General features: G+C 34.5%; 1 protein-coding gene across 3 annotated transcripts in view; it reads right to left on the bottom strand.

The window, feature by feature from the left end:
* The window catches only part of Alh (coiled coil domain containing protein Alhambra), a 294,506-nt gene that overhangs the window by 151,514 nt on the left and 129,557 nt on the right, over nucleotides 1-13,435 (bottom strand). For all 3 annotated transcript variants that reach the window (XM_090391968.1, XM_090391969.1, XM_090391970.1), the window contains one exon: nucleotides 4,046-4,779. In XM_090391968.1, the coding sequence (XP_090248094.1) occupies nucleotides 4,046-4,779 (734 nt within the window). The remainder of the gene's footprint in view (nucleotides 1-4,045; nucleotides 4,780-13,435) is intronic.

The following is a 13,435-nucleotide window of genomic DNA, read 5'->3' as shown; positions in this document are numbered from 1 at the left end:
TGTGCCTATGGTCCCACACAAGGTTCTACTAAGGTAGAGGCGGAAGAATTTTTTGATGCTTTAGAGAAAGCAACTGACACAATGAAAAAGGAAAAGTTGGTCCTTGGAGATCTAAATAGCAGAGTAGGAAATGATTGTCAGACATACAAAAATATTTTGGGAAAATTTGGAGAAAAGAGCAAAGTTAATAATAATGGCAAACACCTGCTGGTTTTCTGCTCAGGACACGGAATGGTTATTATTAACACTATGTTCCAACATAAAAATGTGCACAAATTCACATAGAGAGAAGAGGCAAGGAATAAGAAAAGTCTCATTGACTATGTTATTGTTGATAGTGATGTTTTCTCCCTGGTGCAGGACACTAGAAAGTACAGAGGATTTGAAATTGGAAGCGATCACTATTTAGTCTTGAGCAGGATAAAATTGAATTTCATATTGAAAAGAATAACATGTAAGAAAGTTTTAAAGCGAATAAAAGTTGAGCAGCTCTCAGATGTGAACTGTAGACTAAAATACACAAAGATTATTGAAGAAAAAATGAAAGAGTTTGAGAACAGGAACCAAACCTTGGAGATTCAGTGGCAAGCCTTGAAGAAAACCCTGATTGATTCAGCCAGAGAGGCATGTGGTGAGGTTGTCTGCAAGGACAGAAAAATCAGAACTCCATGGTGGACACAGGAAGTTAAAGAGGCAGTGAAGGAAAAGAAGAAAGCATATCAAAAGTTCCTGGCAAATAAGTCAGCTTTTACTCTTACAGAATACAGAGACAAATGTAAGAAAGCAAAACACTGTGTAAAACTAGCTAAACAAAAGTCATGGGAGGATTTTGGCAAGAATATAGAAAATAAATATCAAGAAGGTGCCAAAATGGAGATTGTTGAAGAAGCTTAGGAATGGAGGAAAGAGTGCTGTAAAAGGAGTTAGAGATGATAAAGGTGACATGAAAATGGGAGAAAAAGATATCCTTGAAGTATGGAGTAATTACTTCGAGATATTGCTAAATGAAACAAGCAGTGATAGCACAGTGTTAAAAAACACTCAACAGGCATACAGTCAGGAATACATATCTATACTTGAAGTAGAAAAGGCCATCAAAGGTTTGAAATGTTTAAAGGCAGCAGGAGTAGATGATATTCGACCAGAAATGCTGAAGTATGGTGGTATAAAAGTATTGCAGTGGCTGCACAGCATAGTTCAGAAGGCACATAGAAACGAATTTTTGATGACTGGAGTAGAGCTTTCATAGTACCCATATATAAAAAGTAAAATAAAACTGAAAGTACGAATTACAGAGATATTTCCTTACTGAGTGTTCCTGGTAAGATATATGCAAGTATACTTGAGAAAAAGTTGAGAAGAATTGTAGAAGAAAAGCTTGGTGAAGAACAAGCTGGATTCAGACCAAATAGAGGCTGTCAGGATCAGATCTTCACTTAACGACAAATAGTGGAGAAATCATGGGAATATAGCAAAGATCTCTATTTGAGTTTTGTAGATCTGGAAAAGTCATATGACAAGGTGCCAAGAGAGAAGCTATTCAATATGCTACAGTTTTATGGTGTCAATGGAACATTATATCAAGCAATACTTAGTCTTTATTTGAGTTGTAAGTCAGCAGTTAGAATTGAAAGAAGTAAGAAGATGGTTCAATTTTAAATACGGTGTGAGACAAGGATGTACATTATCTATATGGATCACATTATGTAGGAAAGTGGTATTAAACATGATATCAGAATTGGAGATGTTAATGTCAGCTCTTTGCTTTATGAGGACGATGTTATACTTATCAATAAATCTACTACGAGTCTGCAAGATTCCTTGACTAAATTGAATAATTGTTGTAATAGATATGGTATGAAGGTCAGCAATAAAAAGACAAAAAAAAATGAAAATAGGCAGAATCGTTGAAAATGTCAACTGCATTGTGAACGGAGAACCTGTGGAACAAGTAAAACATTTCACGTACTTAGGCACGATTTTTAGTGAAGATGGTAAATTAAATATGGAAATAGACAACAGAATCAATAAAGCTGGTATAGTAGGAAGTCAACTGAATAAATTCATATGGAATAAGAGAGAAATTAGTCGGAACACTAAATTAGCTGTATACAAGATGGTGTTCAAACCAGTTTTAACTTATGGATCTGAGAGCTGGGTCAGAAGTAAAACACTTGACCACAGAGTAGAGACCGCAGATATGAGTCCTGAGAAAGATTAGAGGCGTGAACAGATGGCATCAATGGCAATATCATATTAAAAATGAGAATATTAGGAAAGAACTTGACATTGTCACCATCCAGGAATGCATTAGCAGAGCTAATCTCTGTTCTCTACAAAACAAGTGTTCTCTACCAGGTTGGCAGGAAAACGACCTAGAGGAAGACCAAGATATAGGTGGTTTGATAGGGTACAAAGTGCCTTAGATGAGAGAAATATAAGATCTGATAATATTGGAGTCTTGACAAGTAACAGACTCAGCTGGAGGAAAATTGTAGATAGGAAGTTAGTAATGATGTAAATTTTTCATGTAGTACTATCATATCCTGTACACCCCCTTGAGGGTACATGACAGGAATTTGATGATGATGTCAGCTCTTTGCTTTTTGCGGACGATGTTATACTTCTAAATAAATCCGCTACAAGTTTGGAAGATTCCCTCACTAAATTGTGTAACTGTTGTAATAGATATGGTATGAAGGTCAGCATTAAACAGGCAAAGACAATGAAAATAGGTAGAATTGTTGAAAATGTCAACTTTGTTGTGAACAGAGAACCTGTGGAACAAGTAAAACATTTCAGTTAATTAGGCATGATTTTTACCGAAGATGGTAAATTAAATATCGAAATAGACAACAGAATCAACAAAGCTGGTATGGTAGGAAGTCAAATGAATAAATTCATATGGAATAAAAGAGAAATTAGTCAGAACACTAAATTAGCTGTATACAAGAGAGTGTTCAAACCAGTTTTAACTTATGGATCTGAGAGCTGGGTCAGAAATAAATCACCACTTGACCAAAGACTAGAGACCGCAGATATGAGAGTCCTGAGAAAGATTCGAGGCGTGTGCAGATGGTATCAATGGCAATATCATATTAAAAACGAGGATATTAGGAAGGAACTTAACATTGTCAGTATCCAGGAATGCGTTAGCAGAGCTAATCTCAGGTGGTATGGTTACTTAAACAGAATGGGCAAGGAAAGATTAGCAAAACAAGTGCTCTCTGCCAGGTTGGCAGTAAAACGACCCAGACGAAGACCAAGATATAGGTGGATTGATACGGTACAAAGTGCCTTAGACGATAGAAATATAAGATCTAATAATGTTGGAGTCTTGACAAGTAACAGACTGATCTGGAGGAAAATTGTAGATAGGAAGTTAGTAATGATGTAAATTATTCATGTAGTAGTATCATATCTTGTACACTCCTTGAGGGTACATGTCAGGAATTGTTGATGATGATGATAATTCATGATAAAATATTCCAACTTCTTTTTAAAGTAAATATCTGTAAAAAAAAATATCCTTGTGTGATGGAATTTTTGGATTTAGCAACTCAAAATACATTAAAATCATGTCATAGTAATGTATTTTGAGTTGCTAAATCCAAAAATTCCATCACACAAGGATATTTTTTTTACATATTTTAATGTAGTAGTATTAAAATTTGTCAAGTTACTCAATCAACTCTTGCATTTTGATCATTTAAGCAATCCCAACTATCCTTCCCCCCCCCCCCCCCATGTTCATCCTCCTAATGTATTCTCTCCATCCTGACTGAAAAAAATAACCATTTCAACTGCCTTAGAAAATGCTCTCCAACCAACACTTAAGAAATTATAACTTGAAATTCATTACCTATTTCAGATATTTGTCATCCATATGCTTAGCCAATGCATATACTTAATTCTACTTTTTAAAGAATTTTCTATATTATGAATAACCTACAAGTGTCTCTTCACCAGTGATTGATTATAATATGATTACAATAAACTTCAGATAATTATAAATAGCATAAGAAAAGAAAATTAGTCTGAATACCTGGATGCACTGTTTTTCTTGTGTTTCTTTCTTTCTCCTTTTTCAGATGAGTGACTACGAGACCGTTTTACCTGATTTTCTGACTGGGAATCTTGACTATCTCCTGTAGCAGCTGATATTTCACCATTGATAAAGTTTTCATACATACTGCTGAAAGTTGGTGTGGGACTTGTTGTAGCAGTAGTAACAGTTACAGATACTGCAACCGATGATGATACTTGGGAAGTTGGAGAGAGTTTAGTAGACACCTTGCTTGAAGTGGCATTTGCACAACCACTAAGAGAATTGTTTTCATTCCTTTTCTTTTTGTGTTTATCTGAACCAAACACAGGGCTACCACTAGGAGTAATAACAGTTTCTGTAAAATTTGCAGTGGTAAATTTACTTCCAATACTACTTGTACTACTTACAGAAGCTGTAGTCTCTGGTTTAGTGTTACTTAAATCACTTGAGCCAATTACTTCTAAATTACTACTGCTATTACTATTACTACAATTACTATCACTGTGTGAATTCTCTGTACCTACAGAACCATTTGCATTTTCTCTATTACGGTTGTCATCAATTTCAGTAAAAGATGATTTATTTTTCTTATCACCCCTGCTCCGACTCTTTTCTTTGACCTCAGGACGTGGAGGAGGAGGAGAATGTTTTTCTGGACTTGGCTCAGGTGTAGCATTGTCTGCTGGAATAGGCTTAAAGGCAGGAATTGTTTTAATGTTGCTATCTTTTTTCTAAAAAAAAAAGAAATTGTTTTTAAAAATCAATTTTTACTAGAAAGTAACTTTACAGGGCACAAAAGATAAACTTAGTGATTAATAAGTTAAACATGTATGAAATAAATCAATCTCTAGGAAGTTAAGAAATAAAGGAACACTGAAAAAAAAAATTAACTTTTTCTTTTCCCAAATCAAGGTGAAATATGGAAAATCACTATGCCTTACATGAAAAGTGTTTCAGAATATGCTGCCAGAATTCTCAAGGCTAGATGATTGCTACTTTCAAACTTTTGTCTCTACCATGTATTTTTCTAGTCCTAAGCTCAAAACCTATCTTTTAGTCAAACTGACAATTCAGCTGAGAAACAAATCTCAGCTTAATTCATAAAAACCACATAAATCTGAGCTGATCTAAGATGAGAATGACAGTTGCCACAGATTCTTTAGGCTAATTCCATTCAAAACAAAGCTTCAAAGTCTTATTATATCAACCAAATTTCAAATAATGAGGTTTACATTTGAATGTAATGGAAAATAAACCTCAATTTCTGGATATGAAGGAAACGACCTTGTTTGAGAAGTAGTTGGAGGGAAGACAAGTGTAATCATCTTAGGAGATATTAAAGTTTGGTCAAAGAAATGATGAAAGACAAAGGTTAGAGGTTAGTAGATTTTTGAATCAGATATGGTCTTATAACTACAAACAGCTTATTGGAATAGCGACAAAGGCTAAAATTAGGTATAGTTGGAATGATGAGCAAAAATCTCTAACACATTTTTGTAGTATTAAGGTGATAAAAAAAAGACAGAAAGCTTAAGCTGCAGATGCTGAAATAGACCGACATAAAGCAAGAATTTTATTCTCAGATCAGGTCAAAGGACCATAAATTAATGACATATATTATTGTTATTTTATATAATTTTTCGTTTCTGTAATGGATTGTTTTACACTGAGCATTAAGTAATTACACAAGAGTTCATTCAGATTGGTGATTTTGCATCATATTGAATTGTAAGAGGTAAGAATATCTGTACTCCAGTGAGGCAGAGAGAGAGAGAGAATGACTAGAGCAGGTGTACGTGGGTGGTCTGAAAAGCTCTTGGCTTCAACCATAAATGCAACACTATTGGCAAGATTTTTTTTTTTTTTTCTAAGTTGGTACATCTGTCATAAGCATCGATGTGAAATTGCAAGTCATTCTATCACGTCGTTTTTTTATACAGCTGTCGGAAGCCAAAGTGTTGTCTGTATCCCTTGAAATGGATAAAACTGAGTATCGTGAGGTTATAAAATTCTTTGTAAAAGAAGGCTTAACGCCAAAAGAAATTCATTCGAAGTTTATGGGCATTCTTCTCTTTCATTTTCGACAATTAAGAAATGGGCTGTCAGGTTTAAATGTAGCCATACCAGCCTTGAAGATGATCCACGTGAAGGTCGTCCAAAACGTATAACAACACCAGAAATCATTGATCAAGTGCATGATATGGTATTGGATGACTGGCGAGTCAAAGTGCATGAAATTGCTGAGACTATAGGCATTTCAAAAGAACGTGTAGGATATACAGTATTTTGCATGAAGAACTGCAAATGCAAAGCTTTGCGCAAAATGGGTGCCGCGGTTGCTCACAGCAGATCAAAATCACACTTGCATGAAAATCTCTGAACAGTGCTTGGGGCATTTTAACAAAAATAAAACCAATTTTGTGCATGGATTTATTACTATGGATGAGACTTCGATACACCAGCACACACCAGAATCCAAACGGTGAACAGAAGCTGGTTGTTCAGCGCCAAAGAAGACAAAGTCATAACATCGGTGTTTTGGGATGCTAAAGGCATCTTGTTTATTAATTATCTTGAAAAGGGTAAACAATAACTGGGGCATATTATTCCGATCTTTTAGTCAGACTAGACGAAAAAATTCGTCGAGAACCACTAGAGGGATGGGATAATGGTGCTGGAGCATTGCTGGAATAAATGTATTAGTCTTAAGGAAGATCACGTTGAAAAATAAAAATAATTTTGAAATTATAAATTTGTTTTTTCATTGTTAGACTGAGAACTTTTCAGACCACCCAATATACTAAATGAGGAGATAAAAAAAAGGATCCCATGGAAAAGAAGAAATAAATTTTATATTTTTGGAAAGGGCTTAACAAAGAAATTAACTCTGATGAACATTGTTGTTGTGAAAATTTCTTGTGAAAACAAGATTTAGTCTGGTAGACATGATTAAGCATATGTTAAACAACCCAGTAACAGAACGAGTCAGAGGATGAATGATTTTATTTTATTTTTTCAGATAAGAAAATCTCTGAAGTGTATACTTATTTTAGAAGGCCTTGGATCCAATTAGTTTTGTAGTTATTTATGTAATTTTATTTAAAATGTATATAATGTTTTAGTTTCATTAAATGTATATATATTTTTTATTTGGTTTTGAGTCAATAATTTTCTGGATTCTAAAGGAATAGAATTAAAAGTTATTGCACCAATCGGAATTAAACTCTTCTGTATACTAAGCTTGGTGTAAAACAATCTCTTTACAGAGATATAAGAATAATAACAATGGCGCAGCTGACTTTTTTTTTTAAATAACTGGAACAGCTGATAACAGTAAATAATAAATAAATTAACAATGCCACAGTCGACTATCAGGATTGGTTGTGACTTAACTTTTTTTTAGACTCCAGAAAGTAAATTTAAAAGTAAAATGGCTACAGGAGATAGTAGTTCTAGTAGTGAAGTTTCTTCAATTAAAGATGAGGAATTTTTTAAGTTAGTTAATCCAAATATAGTAATACTTTCATTCTCAGGTGATTGTCATGAAAGCACAGAAACATTTTTTACATATGCAGAAAAAATTAGAGATTTAGGAAAATGGTCAGATTTCCATTTGTTAATTATGCTTTGTAATAAATTATTGGGCAAAGCCAAAATGTTCTTAAACACATCCCCTTTATTCAGAGACACTGAGAGTTATGCAACCTTTAAAATTTTGCTAATATCTGAATTTTCAAGCTGGGAGAATTAGGGCCTAACATTTGGAAAATTCATCAGTGCACTCAAGGTAATGGGGAGTCCGTTTAAGAGTATTGCTACAGACTTTTGAGCACTGCTCATAAATTTAATGTTTCAACTAAAGACAGATCTTCTTTAAAATGGTTGTTGTTTCATCAGTTTAGGCATGGCCTTAGAGACAATTTGAAGGAAACAGCTTATAAGAATAAGGTTAAAAATTTTCAACAATATTTCCAGCTTGTCAGGGAAAAGGAGGAGACACTTAGAGATATATTTTATTCCAAAATACTAAACAGGTAATCTCGTTTCGGTATAATGAAACTTATTCTCCTAACACAGTAGCTGTAGATACAATGAGAGAAGAGAAGTTTCAGAAATTAAAATGTGCTAAGAAAAAGAAAGTCTAAGGAAATTTCTGTGAATTTAACTAAAAATGTCCAGAATTAGATTCCAAATTAAAATCACATGTGGGAAAAATAGAGGAAATATAAACATTTCTTGCTGATGAGATAGAAATACAACAGAGACCAATTATGAAAGGACAGGAACTTTTGTTTAAGATACAATAAACATGTTCATTTTGCTAAAGACTGTTATGTTAGGGATAAACTTTGTTTTCAATATAAGAAATCTCAGAATATAGGAAAAAATATTGGAAACAATTATTCCAATATCATATTGGCAAGGACAAAAATGTCAAACTACTCATTAGGCATGGGTAAAGCTAAAGGCAGCTCAAACCCTGAAAGAGATAATCCTTTGACAGTTCTACAAGGATTAATGAAAATGTGCCTTGTGAAATCTTATTAGACACAGATGCACATATTTCACTCATTTCTTATAATTTGTCTAACAAAATGAAAACTAATTCCAAATGACATTTCAGTTTTAAGTTATCCAATTAAGCTAAAGGGCATATTTGAATTAGAAATTTCAGCTGATAAGCAAACAAATGCTTTTATTTCAATCCCTCGTTTTCCTTTGAAAGTCTGTCATCCATTAACAGTTCTTCCAGAATCCTCTAATCCAGTGTTTCTCAACCTGTGGTCCACAACAATGGACAAGTGGTCCGAAGGCAAACTTAAATTAAATAACTATATATATATTTTAATTATCCAAACAAAACAAATTAAAATTGAATAAGTAAGTAAAAATTATTGAAATAAAATGGATACTTCAAAAAAAACCAACAAATAGAGGCAGAATAACAAGTAATAAAAGAGGGGTGAAGTGAACAACAATATGTTTTATTGCTTCCACCTTCCCTTGCTGTTTTATCAGATTTGAAGTAAACATGGGTTATCCACATTTCAATCAATTGCTTGTTGTTTATTGATTTTTATTATTGAAGGTTTCCCTCCTACAACCAAGGCTCAGTATATCTTCAGAAGTGCTAAGTGACACTTGGACAAAGTGTGTCATGAGTTAACCACAGTCTTTATATATATTTTTTGGAAATGTTTTTTAATAATGGAAAAGGCTTAGAACTAGGACTTTGAAAAGAAAAGCGAATGAAAAACAGGTGATGCTAACCCTAATTGTGAAACATGTGTTGTGATGGAGAGTAAATCTGATACTATTAAAGCAGAAGAAACAAGCAGCTCAAAGAAATATAACAGTAGTATAACACAGTAACCAATATAATGGTTCATATTTGGAATTTGGCTTTGCTTGGTGTGGAGATGAAAGTGAACAAAAATCTCGATGTGTTTTGTGTTATGAAGTGTTGTCGAACAAGTGCATGAAACCTGCAAAACTCCGACAACATTTAGAAACTAAACATTGTGATGTATTTTGTATTTTGGTTTAACCAATAGGAATACAATTTGGTAGGCTAAATCCCAAATTGTCAGCCCATCCTCGTTCGTTCAGTATCCAGGTAGATACCCAACAGGGTGCACCACGAGAAGGTGAGGATTGGACATTAGGTCAGAAGCCCTGGTCGGTTCTCCGCATTCCTTTAAAGGCTATGTGGAGGTTTCCTCTTAGTTATACAGCTTTGACCCTTTGTCAGACATACAAAAATGTTTTGGGAGAATTTGGAGAAAAGAGCAAAGCTAATAATAATGGCAAATACCTGTTGGATTTTTGCTCAGGACATGGACTGGTTATTAATAACACCATGTTACAACATAAAAATGTGCAAAAATTCACACGGAGAGAAGAGGCAAGGAATAAGAAAAGTCTCATTGACTATGTTATTGAAACTGAAGAGACCTCAATAAAGGTCGAAACTAGTCTGGGTAGTGGCCCTTCCCTTAATGCATAACATGAGACATATCCGCAAGGAGATGTGTTTTGCATTATAGGAGATACCGAGACAGGAGTGTTGGTAGCTTGCTCCACCTTTGCAATGAGTTGTCCTGGTGTTGTACCACCTTACCCCAGTCCTGAAGATACTTTCAGGCACGAACTTTGTTTGCTCACACTTGGATAAAGGATTAAACTAAATTTATTATAATCTAACCAAGTGAAAAATAAACTTTCAATATTATGACTATGTTATTGTTGATAGTGATGTTTTCTCCCTGGTGCAGGACACCAGAGTGTACAGAGGATTTGAAATTGGAAGTGATCACTATTTAGTCTTGAGCAGGATAAAAATGAATTTCATATTGAAAAGAATGATATGTTTTAAAGTGAATAAAAGTTGAGCAGCTCTCAGATGTGAACTGTAGACTAAAATACACAAAGACTATTGAAGAAACAATGAAAGATTTTGACAACAGGAATCAAACCTTGGAGATTCAGCGGCAAGCCTTGAAGAAAGCCCTGATTGATTCAGCTAGAGAAGCATGTGGTGAAGTTGTCTGCAAGGATAGAAAAATCAGAACTCCATGGTGGACACAGGAAGTTAAAGAGGCAGTGAAGGAAAAGAAGAAAGCATATCAAACGTTCCTGGCAAATAAGTCAGCTTGAGCTCTTAGAGAATACAGAGACAAATGCAAGAAAGCTAAACAGTGTGTAAAACTAGCTAAACAAAAGTCATGGGAGGACTTTGACATGAATATAGAAAATAAATATCAAGAAGGTGGCAAAATATTCTGGAGGTTGTTGAAGAAGCTTAGGAATGGAGGAAAGAGTGCTGTAAAAGGAGTTAGAGATGATAAAGGTGACATGAAAATGGGAGAAAAAGATATCCTTGAAGTATGGAGTAATTATTTCAAGATATTGCTAAATGAAACAAGCAGTGACAGCATAGTGGTAAAAAACGCTCAACAGGCATACAGGCAGGAATACATATCTATACCTGAAGTAGAAAAAGCCATCAAAGGCTTGAAATGTGGAAAGGCAGCAGGAGTAGATGATATTCGACCAGAAATGCTGAAGTATGGTGGTATAAATGTCTTACAGTGGCTGCACTGCATAGTTCAGAATGCCTGGACAGAGGGACGAATTCCCAATGATTGGAGTAGAGCTCTCATAGTACCTATATATAAAAAGGGAAATAAAACTGAATGTGAGAATTACAGAGGTATATTCCTGGTAAGATATATGCAAGTATACTTGAGAAATAGTTGAGAAGAATTGTGGAAGAAAAGCTTGGTACAGAACAAGCTGGATTCAGGCCAAATAGAGGCTGTCAGGATCGGATCTTCACTTTATGGCAAATAGTGGAGAAATCATGGGAATATAACAAAGATCTGTATTTAAGTTTTGCCGATTTGGAAAAGGCATATGACAAGGTGCCAAGAGAGAAGCTATTCAATACGCTACAGTTATATGGAGTCAATGTGGCATTATATCAAGCAATACTTAGTCTTTATTTGAATTGTAAGTCAGCAGTTAGAATTGAAGGAAGTACAGGAAGATGGTTTAATGTTAAATCTGGTGTGAGACAAGGATGTACATTATCCCGTCTGTTATTCATTATCTATATGGATCACATTATGAAGGAAAGTAGTATTAAACATGATATCAAAATTGGAGATGTTAATGTCAGCTCTTTGCTTTATGCAGACGATGTTATACTTCTAAATAAATCCGCTACAAGTCTGCAAGATTCTCTGACTAAATTGAACAACTGTTCTAATAGATATCGCATGAAGGTCAGCAATAAAAAGACAAAGACAATGAAAATAGGCAGAATCATTGAAAATGTCAACTGTGTTGTGAATGGAGAACCTTTGGAACAAGCAAAACATGTCAGTTACTTAGGCACGATTTTTAGTGAAGATGGTAAATTACATATGGAAATAGACAACAGAATCAACAAAGCTGGTATGGTAGGAAGTCAAATGAATAAATTCATATGGAATAAGAGAGAAATTGGTCGGAACACTAAATTAGCTGTATACAAGACAGTGTTCAAACCAGTTTTAACTTATGGATCTGAGAGCTGGGTCAGAAGTAAAACACTTGACCAAAGACTAGAGACCGCAGATATGAGAGTCCTGAGAAAGATTAGGTTCAGAACAGATAGCATCAATGGCAATATCATATTAAAAATGAGAATATTAGGAAAGAACTTGACATTGTCACCATCCAGGAATGCATTAGCAGAGCTAATCTCAGGTGGTATTGTCACATAAACAGAATGGGCGAGGAAAGATTAACAAAACAAGTGTTCTCTGCCAAGTTGGCAGGAAAACGACCCAGAGGAAGACCAAGATATAGGTGGATTGATATGGTACAAAGTGCCTTAGACCAGTGCTTCCCAAACTTCAGGATGTCAGGGCCCCCTTTGCAAAAATTAAAATATTTCACGGCCCCCCCTCGAAAAAAAATCGTAATAGAGAGATATATTATTATAATATTTTTTGTATTTATATTCAATACAAAACATGCACAGCGAATATTGCAAAAATCAAATGCATATATTACATTTTTTGCCTCTTACCGTTTGGTTCTGAAGACGATGCGGGCTGTTCTGGTAAAATATGAAATACTGTCCTTCTTTTTGAGTCTGTTTCTGCTTCTTCTGATTGTTTGCAGGATTTTTTATTTTTATTTTTTTATCAGCCACTTATCCATCTCAGGGTTAAAGTTTTTAACGTAGAATAGATCAAATAATATCACCACTTACCGATACTGGCACACCACAGACTGATAACATGAAATTAGTGAATATTACCTGAATAAGGGAATCCCCGGATCAGGAACATTTTTCTCTTTTGTGACTTTTCTCCCTTTACGGTAATTAAGCCTAACGCCAAACAGACAGCAAAGGCAAGTTATTAAAACGTGCATATGATTAGTGTAGTATTAACAAACGATCGCACAACCGAAAGATAACAGAATAGCTGACAATTGAGTTGAAATGCTAACTCTCTTCAACCGAATTTCATATGTGAAACTGCCATAACATTCATTATATATATATATATATTACTTAGTTTTAACACTTTTACGAATTTTAACACGTTCGGTTGACTTTTATTGCTGCCTTGGGAAATCGAACTCACACACATCTAATTAATAACAATAGTTTATAGTTAGATAATGTGTTTGCCCATGCAACATGTGGTTTTGCTACAGTCTATATAGCATAGTTTCTGTATGAGGGGACATGTGATGATTCATTAATTAGTGTGTTTTTATCCCGGTTGTCTCTAATTGCACTAGTTGTTGAGAAATATATTACACAGACTGTTCATACCTTATTCACTGGCATAATAAAAGTACTTGTTTTTATTGCCTCTGCAGTAT

This window comes from Typopeltis vanoorti, chromosome 4 (assembly GCF_054136105.1).
Source record: "Typopeltis vanoorti isolate ZY-2024b chromosome 4, IOZ_Tvanoo_1.0, whole genome shotgun sequence".
Lineage (NCBI taxonomy): Eukaryota > Metazoa > Arthropoda > Arachnida > Uropygi > Thelyphonidae > Typopeltis > Typopeltis vanoorti.
The sequence above is the reverse complement of the archived record's forward strand: the minus strand, read 5'-3'. Positions and strand labels throughout refer to the sequence as shown.